The sequence below is a fragment of the Galendromus occidentalis genome, unplaced genomic scaffold (genome assembly GCF_000255335.2).
Source record: "Galendromus occidentalis unplaced genomic scaffold, Mocc_1.1 scf7180000077480, whole genome shotgun sequence".
Classification (NCBI taxonomy): domain Eukaryota; kingdom Metazoa; phylum Arthropoda; class Arachnida; order Mesostigmata; family Phytoseiidae; genus Galendromus; species Galendromus occidentalis.
The window spans coordinates 441,454-461,383 of NW_003805468.1; the positions used below are offsets into that span (position 1 = coordinate 441,454).

Sequence of the window (19,930 nt, forward strand, 5' to 3'; positions counted from 1 at the left end):
CCAGGGAATCGATAAGTCGATCGCTCCCGCGCTGACTCGTTCAGATTCCGAGGCTGCATAACATCTTCGATGGGGACAGTTAATCGGAAATTCGAGTCGACCACATCGGCGAAGAAGGTCCTTCAGGAGGAAGATTCCAAAGGCGACCGAGGCTTGTCTCAGTTCAAATAAGTTTCGCTTCCTCGAAGCTCCTTTGACCTACGATGACAGGGTTTTCCCTGGAACGACGGCGTTTGGTGCATCGACGATCAGCCTTCTGCTCCTTGAGGTTGTGTTCTTGAAGAAAGCCAGACCTGCATCCTATATCTAGAACGGTAGTGAGTCCAGCATGAGAGTGATTCAGCCTCCCTCAGAAGATCAAGGCGAGCGAGGACAGAGAGGACATCGGAGAAACAAAAATCTATTACTAGCGGACTCTGCGCCCGCGAGACGAGGTCGCTTGAGTTCGTAGGCGACCGACCAATGCAGTCAGGGCTCCGGTGGGGATGCTGACCCAGAGACTGCGGCTGAATTCATCGCGTTGTAATTATTTACGTGTTTATTCCATTATCCGATCTGCACATCTGATCAGCTCTTCAGGAACGATGAGCTATTTGAAGCCGTAATAACTACGTTCCTCGATTTCTTTATCGTGGTGGAGCATTTCCTCGTAGAGCCATCTCGAGCTGAAGTTCCCATCGCATCCACCATACTCCACCGGCAGGACATCTGGATCGACTCTCTGATGGAGGTTCGAGAAGGATTCGTCCACGAAGAAGCGACTCCTCAGCTTATTGGTCAGGAGGTACTTCACCAATTTCAACACGAACTGGAACACAGTCGGCACATTCACGAAGTGGATGGCTTTGACCCTGACTGGGAGAGCTCCTGTTAGAATACGCGCATACGTCCGGACGGCACGCAAGTCGCAATACGGTAGATGGCGCGCTTCAAACCCCGCTAAATCCATGATGCATGTCCAACCGTCGGAGTCTTCGACGTCTTCCTTCATGTAGAGGAAATACTCCGTCATATAGAGGCTCCACGCGAAATAATCCGCCAGATCGTACACGCCCTCCTCGGGCTTCCAGAGACCCTTCCGCCACGCGAAGATCCAGGTGTTGTCCCGCGGGTTCTTCCTCGGAAGCACGGAACAGTTATTTAGGGCTGCGTAAGCTTCCATCCACTGGATACCTCTTCCACGGGGCCAAATCTTCTCAGGGAACTCTTTACGAAGTCCGTAGTACTTCAGCACAGAGGCGAACGCTGCTTTGACGTCAAACTTCCTGTAGCGGAGGAAACTCAACAAAAATCGGTCATCCGTGCTGCAGACGATCTTATCTTCGATTTGAGCCAAGCTCTCCCGCAGCTCCAGCACAGCGACTTCAGGTGCAAGTGGAGCCATCTCACAAGTCGAAGCAAAACTCTGGCTCGATCCGTGGGTCGCAAGGATGCTATGAAGTGCTGTGAAATTCACTACTGTGCACAAAGCATCGCAGTCCCCCGCCATTTATAGTGCGTGGATTCCGGAGAGAGCCCTCCCTAACGAGCATCAATGAAGCTCCGAGCTCAGAGTCCAAATCCTTCGCTTCCGAGATTGACTTCGGTTAGAGGTTTGCTCTCTTCATCTGATATCCTTCATGCGGCTGTATGCCGTAAAAAGCAGAAACTCACTGATTACACTACATTGCGGGCAAGGCTTCGGAAATCATGGCGTACGCAGTACCCCTGACTCGCACTCGCTCGAGGTTCATCGTTTCGAAGAAATTATCGCGGCGATCGGTGTTTCGGGGCGGTGTTTGATCGAAGTGACTCCAGAAATCTCTCGCACTCTCGAAACTCCGAAACTCGTCCGGCGCCCGTCGCCTGTTTGAGACTCTGATGATGGTCCAAAATCTCCTACGGACCACCCTCTCCATATATCATTATCAATGAATACGAAAAAGTCTCCGATTATTCTCATATACTCGAAAACCGCGCCGACCAGATTTCGAGCATTCTAGCTCATCTTCGCGCACACTGAATTTATCGTTTCCAGTTTACGACTTCCACGGAGAATGTTGGAAATCAGCGAGGACATGCTGCTCAGCTCATGCGAAGAACGGGCAGGGTCACGATGACCATTCGTCGGGAGATCTCATCGCGACAAAACCTTCTCCGGCGTGGAGAGTCCATCTCACATTCCCTCGATGGAATCGATAGATGCTCAATTCATGGAGGAGAGCTCTCTGCTTTATGTCACTGTCCTGCAACACTCAGAACCCCCGTGAGCTTCTCTCGTTCAGAGTTCGGTTTCAACGAGATTCCCCATACTGATGAAGCCAGCTTCCAGAAACCGAACCTACAGACCCGCTCGTGTCCCGTCTCCAACGATTCGCGCTGCAAAATCACGAAACTCTGATCGTCGGGCACATTTCCGGAGACCAGCTGCCCCCGACGGAGGTCTTTGGATCTTCCGGGGCGAGTAAGATCGATCGAGACTAATCCCTCTCAATGGTACCTATGCTGTTAGATGATCCTTGTGGGGATACCGGTTCGGTGATTCTCCGTATATATCTTCAGGTCGTTGGGGTAGCTATGGGACGGGCTCCGAACCTTCGGTCCTACGAAACAGGCGATGGAAAACACGGTCGGTTCGACGACGATGCACCCTACACGATTGCTAGGAACTGAATGCATGTTTATTGAGGGAGAGAGACGCCGGCTGTAGCGACGTGCAGTCGACATCTCTTAAGAATCGGAACGCAGATATCTTCCCGTTCGCTCGTTATTGTACGAAATTCTTGACAATCCTCATCACGCTTACTCAGGTCGCATCGGATCCTCACGGCTCCCAATGCCTCGGAAACCTAGCCTGCGGTCCTTGTTCCATGCGACTGAAACGCTATCCCGGAGATATCGACCGTTGAACACGTCGAGAGCCTTTCGAGCTGATCCCCTGACCCTCGAATTGGGACATAATCATCGTCCGTCTATGAGTCAGATACGGCTCTGGAGTAATCGCTGCCGAGCTTCATGCCCATCACAGATGGGAGCATATTTCCGTGACGTTTCACGTAACAGGAGCCAGAAATAGAGTTCTAAGGTGAAACGGGAACGCCCGATCGATAGCGTAGGCTCTCCACAATTATTGAATTTCGAGATTACGAGATTTCCCTACGCAAGCGGATGCGGCCTCGAGCCAGCCCTGATGAAAATTTCCAGAAGGCCGAATCGAGGTACTAAGCTGTCCTCAGAGAAACGGCAGACGCGAGCATCTCGGATGATAGTGTCTATTTAACAAGCACTTTCCCTAAACTGCAGCCGATTAACCGACTCTTGCGGTGAGTCGAGTGAGATTACCGTAGGATCTACCCGAGGAAAAACGAGTATTTCAAACGTATTCATAAATTCATGAGACGCGCACAAATGGAAAGCTTTCCCGGCGAATAGCGGAAGGTCTAAAATATCGGACTCGTTGATGAGAATTCGACAAAATTCGCTCGTTCCTCAATAAGTGCGAGCTGAAGTACTCCGGTCACTTCGACCACCGGGTGGATGACGTCAGAAGAACTTCAACGGAATAAAAACGATTTACCCCGATCGGCGAGAACTCTGTAGGCTTTCGAGCGCAATCGGCGATCTCCAATCTTTAGACAAAAGTCGGGGACACTGATACTGAAGTGTTCTGATGCTCCCTATCGTCAAGCGGACGCACAACTTCAACAAGTCCAAGTTCTGAAGATTTGAGATCCGAGGTAGTAAATTGAGCGTTTCTTTGGAAATCCGAGATGGATGCGGCCAACTGAGGTATTGAAGGTTCCTTAGCTTGTGAATCGGGAGTAAGCGTTGTTCGTCAGTTGTTCGGCGCCCTCTATCTTCAGATACTCTAGATTGGATGCGCCACGAATTATCTTCATCACATGGCCGTCCCTCAGGTTCCTGGCCAGATCGAGACGTAGATGTCTCAGCTCGGTGCATTTGCTTTTCGCGGCGTAGGATCTACCCGTAAGGCTGCGACAAGAGAACAATCGCATATTTGTGAGACTTGTGTAATACTTTCTCACGAGTCTCGAAATGATTCAATCGTCGCACCCGTCGAACTTCAACTCGATTTCCGCGATCTTGAGCCCCGATTCCAGTAAGCTTTCGATGACGTCCCTGGACGTGATTCCGATACACGTGTAACAATGGAGAGTCACTGATTCCAAATTGGCCATCAAGTCGAATAATCGGTCGTACGTTTCCTCCATAAACGGCAGCTCCTGCATATCCAAGATGTCGAGGTGTCGCACATTTATCAGGGCTTCCCGGAGCTCTCCAAGAGCGACGCTCCTCGGAGGTACCGCAAGATGCGACCCCTTATGCATAACCGGAAGAGGAGTCTCCGGTTTAATGCTTCCACGTAAAGCAGATCGAGCAATCGCGTATACATTTGGCGTCATGGATGCTCCCCCGCCGCTGTCGTAGAATATGATCGTGGCCTGAGCTCTCGTCCGCCGGAAGCTAGATTGACGAGCTTACTTTAGAGTTCGAGAGATTCTAACTCTGTGCAGTGCCGAAGGATGGAGTAGAGGAGTTCGGGAGTCCAATCGCATCCGCTTAGTCTCAGGTCACGGAGGTGTGGGCAGACTTTATTCCAGAGCTCCGGTTTCAAAGTGTGCAGGTCGACTGAGACGAAAATGGATCGCCAACGTACTCGGGAAGTCTGTCGAGACCTCTCAGATGTGAAACACATGTGTGAATCCTCAGACTTACCCGAAAGAATTTGTAGATTCCTGTACTTGCGTCGAGTACGCATCAGAGCGGGCGCAGCCTCTCCAACGGTGGTATCTTGCATGAAGAAATGTACATCACTTAGGAACCTCGGCGCGCTCAAAATTCCAGCCCATCGACGACACACCAGAGCGCTCTCGAGACGGTCATGGTAATGCAATTTCCGGAAGATGCGGTCGAGCAGTTGAAGAATTGAAAGTGAGCTCCAGGCACAATGAAGGCAAGGTCGGCAAAGGATTTCAAGGGGACTACTGAAAGGGGTGGTCCGGCGTCCGTGCCCACATCGAGGTTCCTTTCCGAATATATCCAGCACAGGAGGATCAGCAGTGGGCAGCGGCTTAGGGATCGGCCAAGCGTACATGCAGACAATTGTGGTCATAATTACAGAGCCGTTCCTGATGCGGCAGCCCGCCAAAAAGAGGCTCTCTCGTTTTGAGCGGGAGCGTATATGTATGTTTAGTATGCTTATCATTACAGCTTGATGCTACTCGTTTCTCGCGTCTGAAGAGATGCCTCCTGAGTAATATGACTCCCGTCAGAATACTAGTTGCTGAGGCCAACGGCGCGAGACCACCGCACCGTGAACACCTCCCTCGCCCAGATGCCGGTCATCAGGGGACTCATGCCCTATATGTCACCCAGACGGATATGAGTTTCAATGAATTCCCAAGATCCTGATTGGAGGAATCGCACAAACCTCGGTTGGTAACTCGTTCATCGTGGTTCCTGGAATGATGTCTTCTCCCTGGATTAAGCGGTGATCGTATCCGGAGGAATAAGGCTAGGCTCAGTTGTTCACTCTTCCGAATGGATCGCTCTTATTCCTATCTTCCGCGACTATCGGACTCCGAACACAAGCCGATGCGAGCTCGACATGAGGGGTCATCCGACGAGCACGGAGGGAAACGAAAATTGCACGCCGATCCTCGAATAAGAAGCGCTCACTGCGAGGGTGATTCCGACAGAGGACCTCGCGCGGACATCTCCTCCAAGCTCATGTCACGTTTCATTCCGGGGCGTGGTGGAATGCTGGAAGGGAGACCGCTCCGGTGAGTCCCGTAGCAAGCAAAATAATCGACGGGAAACATTTCGGTCGATAAACATGAAGTCAAGTCCTCCACTTTTCAGTGGAGGCGTTCGCGAATCGGAGAAGTCCGGACAGAACGGTACGTCGCTATCGGAACAGGATTCGCGATGTGCCTCTAATTTACCTATGATCCGGTAACGTTCAAAGATACACTCGGCCGTTGCTCACACTCCAAACTCCAAAGATTTCCGTTACACCGCCATGTCAGAAATCGACCGTTATCCTGATTGAAATCCCATAATAATCTTGTCGAACTTTCTTCGGGCGCGCTTTTCGAAAATCACGCGGGGAACTTTCTTAAGGGAGGGCATTCTCCTCGGGAATCGAATTTCGCAATAGACTCCAAGATTGCGAGAATCTCGGAGACGAGGCCGCGGAGTCTCTTCTCTTGAACATTAGGAGAATGAATTTCGCTGCCGGGACATGCCCCCTATTTACCCGAGAATCGGAGAGTATCCAATTTTCGAGAACAAGGATTCCCCCATGCCGGCTTCTTCGGCTCGGATCGGGAGAAGTCCTGCCGAATGCCGGCGAGAATCTTTCGAACTAAATGTATCCTACGGAAAAATATCCGGTCTCATTCTCGAGATCTTCGTAAATCTCGAGCTATGTTCGCGGAGAAAAATACCGTCCGTGAAAGAAGGTACCCGACGGTGTCGTTCGAGTTCGAGATGATTCCGAGAATGCGCACTGCGCCGGTTGCCTCTAGAGTCCTGACTCTGGACAAGACCGTGGGATGATCGTGGAGCGATTGTCAAGGGATGGATTCGTATGATGAACTTCCCGCTTTGCGAAAGGCTCTTCGAAACGGATTGAGCTCGTTGACCGAGCCTTTACTGTGCTTTGTTTTCGAGCTATTGCATGCATCAGGTATCTGAGAAGCAACCGCCGAAATTCCGCATCAGTCACGACCCGATGAGAAGTAGAAGGAGATGTTTTCGGACGTTCCCCCAAGAACATTGCGTCACAGCGGAACCAAGATCGAACTCGCAAATCTACAGCTCATGACGATTCGATCGGGAGCGGATCCAGGAGTCGTTCTTAGAGGGGGGGACCGACGTTGATTTGGGATCTGAATGATGACGCGCCTCCCTGAAGCCTATCCTTGAGTGTTATGACGGATAAATTTCGGAGGGGGCCATGGATTGAATGTCGATATAGACTATCCTCTCTCGTCAGTGAATCTATTTGTTGATTTTCTTCCTTCCATCACTCCTGATAATCAGGCTTGTGACCACAGTATTTGTGGTATGCCATTCAATACATTGAAGCTTGGCTGTCACGTATGAAACCAAATAGGTGACTGACCGAGCCCTCCTATATTTGCTAAAGACCATGCAGCGATCATGTGCCCTATGAAAATTCCATGTTGGCGCGCCTCGCTCTCCACGCAATCCCACTAATGCCCGATATCAGCGGATTCGATACCCATCTCCATGACTTGGTTGGTTAGAGCCGCTACAGAGGTCCGCGCTGAGCGGCTCCAGAGACTCAAAGAGTCTCTCGAATTTTAATGGGGACATCGAGTCCGAGGATTCCTGGCACATGATCCAACTGACAGATGTCGGGCCGGAGGCTCCGATTCAGACGAACTCATTTCATCGGGAAGCCATCCCCGAGGATATTGGAGGTTTCTGCATGAGCCTCCACTCCGAGTTTACGAATCGTGGAGCTGGTCGAGCGAGATGAGGTACCACCCAAAGTCACGCATCATTCCTTCCTACGAGGCGCGTGGCATCCGTATGGGGACCAATATGCATCTTACTCACAAGAAAAATGCGTGCCACTAGCTAGTGGTTCTTTATGAAAGTTCTGCGGAACTCTAGATTTGGGCGAGCCCCTTTCGTCCCTTGAAATTCTATTCTTCTCATCAAACTCTCTCGGATTCCTTGGTCCTATCGCATCCAGTGTAGTACATGCTTCAGCTGTCGAAGGGAGAGAAATATGGAGAAATACGGAAGTTCCGACCCACTGGGGTTCCGCAGGACAAAAAAGGCATAGGAGCCGTGGGCGCTCGCGATCCTTCACAGCGGCACCCATCAGGGACTCCCAGACCCGGTATCGGGAGAGCACAGAGTGGAACAATGCCATGACACACGTGGCCGGGGACCAGCCTTCCGGTTCTCGGCATCGTCCGTGTGCAAGTTATCATCATCGATATCTTCCATCATTCAATATCTCTAACCAGAATTATGACATCATGAGCCATCAACGGAAACCCACGGCTCCCATCAATGCTTCCTTGTCATCCTGTTGTCGAATCCGAAGCGTAATGAATGTAATGAACATAGAAACAGTGACGTTTCTCAGCAGTCGTGCCACACGTGCCGTATCGGTCGTCTGCAGTGAAAGCGGATTCGCTTGTCGGATGTTGTTCCTTCCTTTCTATGCTTCTTTAGCGAACCTCCGCCGCTGTATAATTATTGGGTTGCCGTTTGTTCACGAGCGTGGAGCGTGCAGCCCGAATCCATTCTCTTTTGCGGAGCAACCGGCGTTTTTCTAGTTGCATCGAAAGCTCAGCGGACCGACCGACCGACAGATAGACAGATCCATGGTTAGATCGCTCGAGGCATCTGTCGAGCGAGCGCTTCTGCACTCCCGTCTCTGTGTCGCCGCAAACGACGCTCATAATGTTACCAGGCACCACCAACCCAGCCAGCCAGCCAGCCATCAGGGCGACCGAGCCGGCGAAAGCTGAATAAAGAGACACAGTTGGCGCTGATGATGAAGGAAATAGCTATGATAATTTGCTTCACGCTCTTCGGTTCTGTTTACGTTCGACACGAATTCAAATCGATTGAATTCCCCGAGTGGATTTCCGTTCCATCGACACTCAGAAGAGCTCGTAGTGTTTCGTCCCCGAATTTCCGGCATTAGCCATGTGAATTGTACTTTTTTCTCGATCGAGCCACACAATCCTCTCGGCGGCTTGCAGGAGCGGGTTTACAGGTCTCCCCTCACAGGATCGACATACGTTCACAGATGCTTTGACAGATTATATTATCTCAAAGACGGACACTTATCTCCTGGGAATTCCTAGGTAGCACTATACATTGCCGATTATCTGAGGGAAGTTCTGTGAGAGAATACATGCTCCCGTTATTGTACCGGAGATATATCGCTGTGGAATCACTCGTCGATCCAGGTCTATACCGGCATTAGGCTCATGCTTTCACCGCGATGTGCGATAGACGACCCTGGCGTGGATTCCCGGACTCGTTCGCTCTCTCACCTACATGTTGTGTCTTCTCGACCTCTTGCGCGCTTCCCTGCTCTGACTGACACCTGATCATTAGAAGCGTCTTTGTTTTAATAGTCTATTGTTTCTTTTTCCGATCGTTCTCTAGAGATGCGCGGGCTCGCCGTTAGCCCACAACTGTTCTCACTCTTGATTGATTCACGATACCGGCCGCGGATCGTAGACCGTTTGCAGTGGCAACCTGCTCCGCCGACATCGTGAAACTTTCTCGATTCAATGCTCTCCTCGTCTTCCCTGCCGGTGTCTTTCCCTCCTCCTGGATGTTCGTTCGCTGGCAGTACGACCAGAAACAATAATTACCCGATACTGCATTCCGCAGATATATGGTTCCAGGGAAAGAAAGAATTCAATTCTAGATGCGGTCGTCCGGTAAAGTAGGGCCGGCGCCGTGCGTTTTTCGGTGGGGTCAGTCCCTTTCCTCCCCGATTAATCAAAACGATGAAGACAATTTCGTCCCTGCTGTAGCCGCTGTTTGCGAGAAACTGTAATCTCCTCCAATGTTCCTCAGATAATCACAGGATGCGAGCTATCTAGCGCGTACGAATACATGATTTCGATATTTCACTCAATCCATGCACAGACCGAGCGACGCCAGTTATTGGAATCGATCGATTTTCCGCGTCAGTTTGTCTTCGGAAGGATTAATACCCGTCCCGATTCTCGATGAAAACCCATAGATATCTCGACCGGCTCGCCAGCAGATTGGGTGAAAGCATTCAATGAACTTCGTGTGCTTTCGGGGGACATGCCGCGAGGGTATAAATTATGATGTGATAACAAAAGTAACGAGCAAGGCTTCCAAAAACTCCATAGTCTACATGTTAGAGATTCCGGCACGGAAAAACCGAAAGCAGGATCGAAAATTCGATACAGGTAAATGACCATGCGCTTTCAAGCGACATCACCACGCCCGGCGAATTATGAGCCCGAGAAAATCGCACTTTTCCGCGCTGCACCATACGTGGTGGCTACCATTCATGTAGTATACAGTGCACAACACCTCCTAGGAGGGGCTGACGAAAATTGTAGTACTTTCACGGCGGCGCGCCCCCGTGGCCCGAATCCCGCGTCCGCTTGCGAGTCTGGAGCTCTTCGATCAGAATTGAGCATATCTCGCGATATGGCATTCTTCTTGTTCGGCTCATCGAGTTTCTCTGGCAATAATCGCTCTGGTCGCAGAATTCCGCGTAACCAGTACCTGAGTATTGAAATTTCATGAGAGCGGCTCTGCTGATTGCAGTCGGTCCTCAATTATCCCGAGGAATCTCTCGCGATTCGAGCGGGACAGGGAGCACTACCATCCCCAACCATTCTGCCTCCTCCTTCGGTGCGAGATTTCCAGAATCATTCGCGGCCGCAAATCAGCTTCCGGGAATATAGCTTGGAGGATTGAATTTCGCAAGGTCATCCCATGGCGATCTCTACCCATCAAAGCGGAATGATAGCTTAAATTCATGAATTAGCGAGAGGATCGCCCGGACATGCGCTATTTTAGGCTTCGAACCGGGACGGCCTGAGAACTGAGAGCCTATCGCGCAGGCGTTCGCCTGCTGAATTATCCATGCGGGAAATTCATGGATGCGACCGTGAATATTTCTGCCAGGAAGTAACGCGTGCCAAGACAGGAAGACCTCTCTACTCCTGAAGTTGGTCGACGATGGCTCATCCCATCGTTCTCGCCTGAGCAATTCGGAACGCTCCTCATATCCATGCTTGTGATCACTCAATCGAGTTCAGGACCTTGGCGAGGGACTCAATCGGCTTGCAGAACATCCGCCCAGAGAGTCTCATTCATCTCCCCGACTTCGTCGATCTCTTTTTCGCGTATTGCGCGGTTTCCCCATCTGCGCCACGAGTGTTCCAAACGATTCACGCTCAATCTAAGTACGAGATATCGTCTTTTTCTGGAATCGCACGTGATTTGATGCCTCGGCATCAATCGTGATCAATCAACGTTGTGATCGATAGAGCCGTTACGAGTAGATTCCCATCAGAGGCCGAATCGCAGGAGCCCGCCGTCAGATGGCGGCGGCGGCAGCGTCGGCGGCAACAGCATTGCGGATGCTGGTGGCAGCAGCAGCGGTCCGTGGGGAAGAAGACCGCCCTCACCGGCTATTTTCCTCCAACGGTGGTGGTGTTCAAGTTGAGAAGCGCCTATCCTCACTCAATGAACCCATCGCGCACTTTCTGTGAGTGAGTGAGCGAGGAAGGAGTCAGACAACAAGTGGTTCCGAAGCAGTTTGCATACTGCCGTTCCGTAGAGAGAAATCTCGTGTCCTTCCGACCGCTCCGGACTACAACCTCTTTCCCGCTATATAAGGTTCCGAGAAGCTCTGCCCGGCAGGCTCCGAAGATCCGTTCCTGTAGTTTCGCTCAGCTGGATTCTTAAGTGAAGTTCCGCCGTGAATTTCGTCGCAGTGATTGTCTATCGGATAGAGTCGCCAAGGAGCATCGCTTCATCCTCATGGATCCTCGCAGCTGAGGGCAGCTCATCTCTCTTACTGGCCTTTCATCCAGAGGTGAGTTTCTGGACGAAAATCTCTCTGGAGCAAGGTGGCGTGATCCGCGATGATCGTGGAGACTTCAGACAAACTATGGAACATCGGATAGAAAGATTCACTTAGGGCCCCTGAAAATACCGCGGGGGTCGGAGGATACTCGCGATCGATATCTGGATATTCATATCGAGTGATCAGTCGACTTTTGGGGCGAAAGGTTTCGACCCGTGATTTTCTCGGGGGGAAAATAGGTCCCGTCCTCGACTCCCCCTCGGAGACTGGAGCACAAACTTGTCCAAAAGTACTCGCTTCACTCCGGCGAGCCGGGCTTCTCACTCTGCCGTCGTAAATCATACATATGTGGTTTCCTTCGGGTCTCGATTCGGGAGATTGCGCAGATCTTGTCGGATTGAAATCCTGATGGTCTCGATTTCCTTCACTTAGCATGTCTTGAGCATTCATTCCGGGCTCGAATGTTCCGCTTGGGACAGTAGCTGTTGCTGCTGATGAGTCGATGTGATGCGTTCCTCCCAGATGCGAATTTCTCCGAAGGATGAATTTCTGTGACTCGAGCCATAACGGGACTGAAACAGATGTCTGTATAATTTTAGGGGGCTGCACCGGGCAGAGAGCAAAGAGCTAGAATCAACTTGATCGTTCGAATGGGATTCGGAATCATTCTCGTCGTAGTGTGGGTATGAATACCAGGTCATGCGATATCATCAGACCGAATTCCCACTTCTTTGGGTTTCGGAGAGGCCGAATCATATGAAATCGAGATATTTTCTCCCTCCAACAAGCTGAACCTCCCCGAGAGCAAAACTTACCCTCGAGAATGGAGGGAGATCTTCTCCAAAGTCAGGATCGAGAAGAATGGCGAGATGCCCCTCGAGCCGTGATCCCTTATCATTCTTTCCGCACGGTCAAATTCCGCGATCCGGGACGATCCGAGCTGCTCTACGGTAGGTATCGATTAATTGATGGCGTTTCGGGATCGACTCGATACCGCATGGAGATGGATCACTCATCAGTCTGAAGTGGCTTCTCATTCTCCCGATGCCCGAAACTGCCGCGAAACCGATTGTGAGTCCAGCCATTGATCGATCACCTCCGGAGCAGGACTCCTCCGTTCCTCGATCCGAAATCAGGGTGAGCGGAGCCGGAGAGCCACCAGCAGAAGACTGCGCGCGTTGCCAATATTGCCGCTCCCCGGTCGATTTGCGTGCTCCTTCTCGGTGATACGCTCCATATTCATCGACTACCTGTATCGTCCATGAACCTCCGCTGGGACAAGACTCGTCTTCAATTGTGAAGGAATGACCGACATCGAGTTTCGGGACAGGAGGATCTGTCACCCAACGTTCGGTTTCCGAAAACTTTCTTCGGGACCTAACTTTCTATTCTCGTTTTCTCTTCCTATTTCTTGGTGGGGGCCGTTGTGCTCCTCGCGAAGCTGGGGTACGATGAGCAGAAAAATCCGATGGATGAAGTCGCCGCCGTAGGCGCATATGGCGGTGAAATGATCATCTTCAGGAACTTCGGCTGTTTACCGAAGACAATGGCACCTTTGTCGCGAAAATCTTCGTCCATCGAACGCGTTTTAGAAAGGAAGAAACACATATCCAGAAAATGGAAAGACGAGAGCGGACGGACAGACAAACCTTTCAACGGCGGCCTCCATTCTCGGTAAATTTTTCTTGCGGCTGAAGAAAAGCACAGAAATGGCAACATTTGGTCGAGAAAGCCCATTTCTCGCCTGCTTAGTTTTGCCATCGGCTCTAAGCCGACCCTTCAGATTAAGGTTGGCCACTCTGATTCGAAGAGTGAAGGAATTCCATTTGAGTAAATCTCTCAGCTGACCAACAAAAACTCATGAATACTTTCTCAAGGGATTATGGCGCGTTGCGGGGCCGCTCGTCAGAGTTTTGGCCAGCTGCAAGGTGTCTTCCTTCCGAGGCAGGGTAGGGGGGGGGAGTTAACTCGTGGGCTCACTCGATTCTCTGCTCGAATGTGCTACGGCATACCATTCCCCGCTACCTCGAACTTCCCGCGGTCGAAGGTCCCTCCTGACGAGATGAGATATGACTCGAATTCCAGGACTGGCTAAGTACAGAAGGAACGCCCACTGCACAACAGCGAGCGCGAAATTGCTCGACATTGAGCTAACCAGAATGAATTTTAGTCTCATGCGAAGTACGGTTCGCTGTGTACAGTGTGGATTCCTCGGGAGAGTTCGAATCGATTCGGGCCCTCAGAATTTGACAGACGATATCATGAGGGGATCCTTGGTTCCTTAAAAAAAGCGAGAAGAGAGTCCATCGATCTCTAAGATCAACCTTCCAGGTGAGGGTTCCGTATGTAGCCAAAGAGACAACAGGGGGAGACCACGAAAGCGCTCGAGGATCCCGATCCCTGGAAGAGTCAAGCGACGGATCTCGGAAGCAGAGTGGAATAAGCGGAAATCGACAAATCTAGAAAAAAAAAGCGTGAAACTTGTTCGGGGAATGATTTGTTCCATCGCATCAATCCATTTAGTTTCGGAAAACAAAACGCATCCAGATAAAAACCAGATGGGGAAGCAGGAGCACAAAGCATCCGGAAAGCTGTAAATGGCACCGAATTGACAGCCGACAAGAATCGCCTGACAGGTGATGTCGTGCTCATCGTTGTGGTGGATATTATCCGGTGTCAAATGAACGAGCGTTTTTCAACGAGGTGATGCAAATCGCGTTCTTTCTATCAAATTGCGTTTCCAGAAGACTGATTCGGACTCCGCAGAAAAACGGTCATGGCAGCGGCGGCTTCAGTAGTTGAGACGGCGGCACCCATCATGTAGGCGAACTTCGAAGAATCGTGTCGCGGTGTGTTCTTGACGCTGTTCTTCTACTGTCATAGTCAGTCGTTTCCAAAGTGACTGATGCCACTGTTCGAGTGTCCGCCACCGCTGCTGCCGCCGGCCGTCGGTTACTATACGGCGTCCGCTACTGAATCACCCGATCGGCAATAAGAGCCTCTCGTTGTGCCAAGGGGGGATGGGGAAGGAATACCAGAAACGCTTTTTTTTCAAAGAACTCCTCCATGACAAAAGCGCTTGTCAACTGTTCATGATCCGACTCGATTTCATTGCACCGTCTCTGCGGCTCACGATCGCCTTTATCGTTGTGCTGCTAGCGGTGATGCTACTCGTCAACGGGGCTCGTCGACAACGTCAAATGGTCGACCGGGGTTCCGCTTTCCAGAGAACTTGCAAAAGCACGTGACACATTTTTCTGAGCGTTCAATCTCGATGATGCGCTCCGGGTCGCCGTTCACTTTCCCCGGAGACCGGAAGACGTGGGCAGCCCTCCGTTCCCGGCCCAGTCGAATGAGGTATCCGATGCTGTTCCCGACAATCGAGAGTCGACGCCGCGTCGTGATCACCACCGAGGGGAGGTGAGTCATTCGTGGCGATTCGAGATACGCGCCGATGACGAATACTCCCCGGATTATCAATCAAGGCATCGATCTCCGTCGACGCCGCACCGTTCAAGTCGGAGCTCCATCATTCCCCCTGAGGAAAGTATGGCCATCGCGAACGCCCCACGACTTGAATAGAAAGTCGTGCAGAGCATCCGTACCCGGAAAAGTCTCTGCCCTTTGATCGGTCGACGTGTTCCTGTCAGCTCCAATTGCTAAGCTCTTCTCTCCCGGGGAGTATTCCCCCCGATCACCGACGAGAATTTTTTTCTGAATGCTGCCCAGAGTACTGTCGAGTACTTCGCGGCTCATCAATTCAACCGCATCCGATTCCGTGTCAGCGAGTTTCTAATCGATGCCGCGTCTCCAACTAAATGAGGTATCGATTGTCAGCGTCGTCGTGAGGAGGAGATTTTTTTCCGGTAGATATCAAGGTTCCCGTGCGCGATTTCATTAATTTTCATTCCTCGAGATTCGATTTCGGGCTCGCTGCTGGCAACGACTGATCTCACCGCTACCGGATCTCCCGCTCGGCAGGACCACACATGGCGCGCCGCTATGCAGGGAGCGAGCATTCCAATCTCTCGGATTGCGCGCCGTTTCCATCCGGAACCACTGGTTTGTCTTCCAAGTGATGACATCAGCATGATAGCGCGGCGGGACAAAGCAAGTCTGCGTCGGAATCGACGACTCGGATTTCCTCCCGTTTACTTTCGTTTCAAATCCCTCCCCCTCGATAAGAGGCACCGCGAAACACACGATCCGTTCCGTAGTTTTTCAAGGATTCTCGCGTGCTTTGAGGAATGGGGTGAGTCGAGATTGAGCGTAGATGAAATCCCGCGGACGGCGCAGCCTTCTGCCGGTGAGAACGCCACTGTCCGACTGAGATATGGACCGAAGACAAACACTCGGAGGGATGATAAGAGATATATTTTTCTCATCTAAAAAAAGGATGTCCAGACAAAAGCCATCCGTTAAACACTTTTACGTCAAGTGCGATCGCGAATCGGGCTGAACGAAACTGATAATAAGAAGCTCCGCGAAATTCCAGATGGGAGCGAATCTATCGCAGCGGATGCATTCACGTATTTCCGTACTTGACCACTCTTCAGAAAAGCGTTTTCATGTCGAGATAATCGAAGACCCGGTGATCGTAATAAATGGTGGCAGAGCGATAAAACTCACAATCGGCCTGGATGGGTGAATTTTCTTGTTAATCGAAAACCTCGAGTGCTTTCCCGATTCATAAAATACATTTCCGTCAGATGGTTGGACCCGTGTTGTTTGTTGTGGTCATCGAACGCTCGCGAAACCGAACGAGAGGCGGAGGGAGAATTCGAATTGCCTCGTAATGGACTCCGATCCACAAGGACCTAATCATCACCTCGGTTCGCGCACGAAGTGACCCGCAATCTTGACGCTCATTACTCGACTGCTTCTGTAAATTGAGCAGCGAACTAAGCCGACATCGGGTGTCTGCCGCTGCGAACCCTTCACTTGTTGGGATCGAAGCTCATTCTGACCCGCACCCAGCTTTGCGGAGCGGCGACCGACGGTTGGTAAGAGAAAATCAGAATTTATTTCACTGTTCAAGTTTCTGGAGCATTCCCGCATTTATCTGGCCTTATCATCGTTCTCCCAGGCTTCTTAACTGGGAGCTCAGGCATTTGGTGTGAAATCATCCCACGTTGAGATGGGTCGCTATCGTCTTCGTTGTCGTTGCCGCCGCCTCGTTTCATTCGGACCTGGATACTGTAGGGAAAAGCGAACGGGAGTGTACTGAGTTCCGTGGCTGGGAGAAAGCATGGTCAAACAATCGGTGGACTAAAACAAACGGAAAATTCACAGGAAAAGCAGACCAGGTTCTCAGGTTATTTGATGCGACCACTTAGCGGGAGCGAGCTATTTTTCACTTTGCGTTAATGACCTTGTTTCCGCGCACTCGACTCTGCTTGGAAAGATGCTCGCCCGCCACGTGGCTAGGCCTCCTGGGCTCCGTCACTTTTGAAGGATAGGCTCCGGAAGGAATTCTTGATCTCTCCCCCGGCTGGTACATAGAGAATTCGAAGCTCAAAATCCTCCTGGCGCCGCATATTCCCACCTATGCATCTCGTATCTAGGCCGATATCGAACCGAGCGGAAGGAGACTCTTCTGTAACCCAAATCAATCAACTTAACCGAATTCAAAGTGGTCGTAGATGAGATCCCACGATAAGGCTTCGTCGTGACGGACGACTTCTGCCTGTCTTGGATAGCGGAAAGCAGATCCGCTCTGCGTCATGGAGAAGACAGAACCGACTCACATCGATCGGACGGACTCATCGAAAGAGCATGACTGCTTTTAAAACCATTGCACTCACGTTGCTTGGAGGAAATTGCGCAGCTGCTTGTCAGGGGTAGAGAGTCAGATATTCGCGCGATATGCTCACGTTCGCAGTGTTTATTTGATCGCCGCCCTCATCCGCCCGTTATTTTCGACGAGCCCGCCTGTCTGTCTTGCGACCATCGGTCAGAGTCACGAGTTTCTCTGAAAGACTTTTCGTTTCCCGTGGGTCACTTTGATCATTTCCGCGAACTTTTCAGTGAAATATCCGTGTCGGAAGTTGGGAGTCGAACCGGAAGCCGAACATTTAGTGGCCGCCGAAAGAGACGGAAATCGCCGAGTCGAGAGAGTCACGTGAAGCCCGCTTAATCATGGCTGGAAATACTGTTGGAATTCAGTGTATTGTCGTTAGGACCATCGACGTCATGGAATCCCCGCGGACCACTTCGGCTCGGAAGGGGAAAGCTCTGTCGACCTGCTGGCGCATCCTCACGCGGCGCAGCCTTCCGAATTTGAAATGCAAATCGATATCCTCATCCGTTGAATTCATCTAATCTGCTGTGTCTATTGGATATGCACGCTCCGAAATTTCCGCTGATGTACCGAAGCGTGCGCGGGGGAAACGGACGCCGCCTGGATGGAGAATAACTAAAATGGTGATTTTGTACCTACTTCCATCCGGAATGAGTTTCCATCGCGGGCAAGACCGGCGGCGTGCGGCCTCTTAGTCGGCAGTGTGGACAAATGAAAGTCGAATAACGGGTTTGAAACCTTGCTGCTCTTTTCCATGTCGCTTTTTTCCACGGAGTGAAAAGAACGGGATGAAAAGAGTAAAAATGGAAAAGGTACGACAGCTGTAAGTGACTGTGCTGGGCATCTCAAGACTGCTCTTCCAGGGGACGTTCCGATAGAAATTCCGGAAAGTGTCTTTTCCGGCGCCGCCCCGTACGAGACAAACGTCGACGGGTCGATCAAGCGAGAAATTTCAGAGGTATGCACTTCGGTACATCGAGCCCGTCATTCAAGAGCATCGATGGCAGAAACTCCGACTGAGCGGTGACAATGATCCGTGAAGATCCTGCGACGAAAATATGATTTTGCTTCCGTGCCCATGCGCTCGCCAAACTCATTGATACGAACGTAGTGCTCATGGAAGGGCGTCGGTTTCGTTGTGATTCTGATCTCGGACACAAACGCTGGAGTATCCCGAGATCTTCAATCATCACGAGGATGCTTCACTTGGTCTCTGCCGCAGTCTCGAAGCTCGAGTTCATCTATTCGTCGGCCCCTCCCTCCACGTATCTAGTCGGACTGTGGAAAGGGCGATTTCCTCGAGATGACCGTATTTGGGGTGACAGCACTTGCCCCAAAAAAAGTCGTGGAACTCCATCTAAACACGTATTACACGCTTTCCCGCGGCTCAGGGAATTTTCCCAGCGTTGGGACATTTTACGCCACATCGACTCCACGTCGTTCATGCGATGTATCCGAGGGCCGCCGCTTTCGCTCGGCATATGATCAGCGAAAGTTTAAAAAAAGCTGTAAATAAGCGAGAGGCCCATGGAGTGCGATGCTCAAAGTTTTTTCGAATCCAATGCGCTCGAAGTATAGCAACGATTTCGAGCTCTCGTCGAAATCTTTCCTCTTTCGTCGAGCTTTGGACCCTCTTCCTTTTGGCTAGGAGTGGAGGGTCATGTCTTGGCTTTTTTCGAGAAAATTATCGCTCGCTGGAGCTTTGGGGTAGACTCCATGGTTATCCGGAGGAACAAATCACCACTAGAAGAAGCTTCCTCATGATTTGATGCGGAGTAGTGCTCCGTGGAGTATTCAGAGATCTCACGATCGTCGAAAGACGAGACGGATCTCATTCCATGGCTCACTGACAATAAGATGAAGGAGTCATTGGGATGAGTCTGTTCTCGAATCGCTGTTCCGAAGTGTAAGGTGAGCGCTCATGGGAAAGTCAGACGGAGAAAAAGGAACGCTTGCTGTTTTCGCTGTGGGGTCTTAGTTTTTGTTCGATCCGCGTTTTCCTTGCCTCCGCCGACACAGGAACAGCGGCAGCGACGATGACGACGGTGACCAAGTGAACAGGCAAGAGGAGAAGCAGCAGCGTGTTCGGACACAGCACAGAAGACGAAGCGGGAGATTTCAAATGGCGGCCCACAGAAGTGACGATCAACGATGCGTTAAAATGACACCACAGCCTCCTCACTTCAGTCAACTTCGCTTAGGCCAACTTCGGCTCTGGCCGCGACTCGTATTTGACTTCAACTTTCGAATTCGGACATTTGCCAAACACAAGCGGTGACTTGCGGAACGCTCTTCATTCGTTTCCCGTGCTGATAAAACGATACTGAACGAGGTCTCCGCGGAATATCTGTAGCATGTACAAGAGCCCGCGATGGAGCATCCATTTCAATACCAATGGTCAGGACAATTTCGGAGCTTTATTGCAACTTTGGTTATTCCCGATTTGTTCGAATATTTATATTCCATCCAAGTCGCCCGCAGCGTTCGACCGAATCACTGGGGCGGGTGGGGCTGGGAACGAATTTGGTTTCCTGCATCGA

The 19,930-nt window shown here is 51.1% G+C and overlaps 1 protein-coding gene across 1 annotated transcript; it reads right to left on the minus strand.

Moving 5' to 3' along the window:
• Window positions 1-523: 523 nt before the first annotated feature.
• LOC100908659 (alpha-tocopherol transfer protein-like) lies at window positions 524-1,384 on the minus strand. Its single transcript, XM_003745227.2, has one exon. It carries the CDS (start codon window positions 1,382-1,384, stop codon window positions 590-592), a length of 795 nt encoding a protein of 264 aa, XP_003745275.2. The 3' UTR covers window positions 524-589.
• Between the last annotated feature and the right edge of the window lie 18,546 nt (window positions 1,385-19,930).

Excerpts from the sequence above, each read along its gene's own strand:
- LOC100908659 (XM_003745227.2), bottom strand. The coding sequence starts at position 1,384 with ATGGCTCCACTTGCACCTGAAGTCGCTGTGCTGGAGCTGCGGGAGAGC.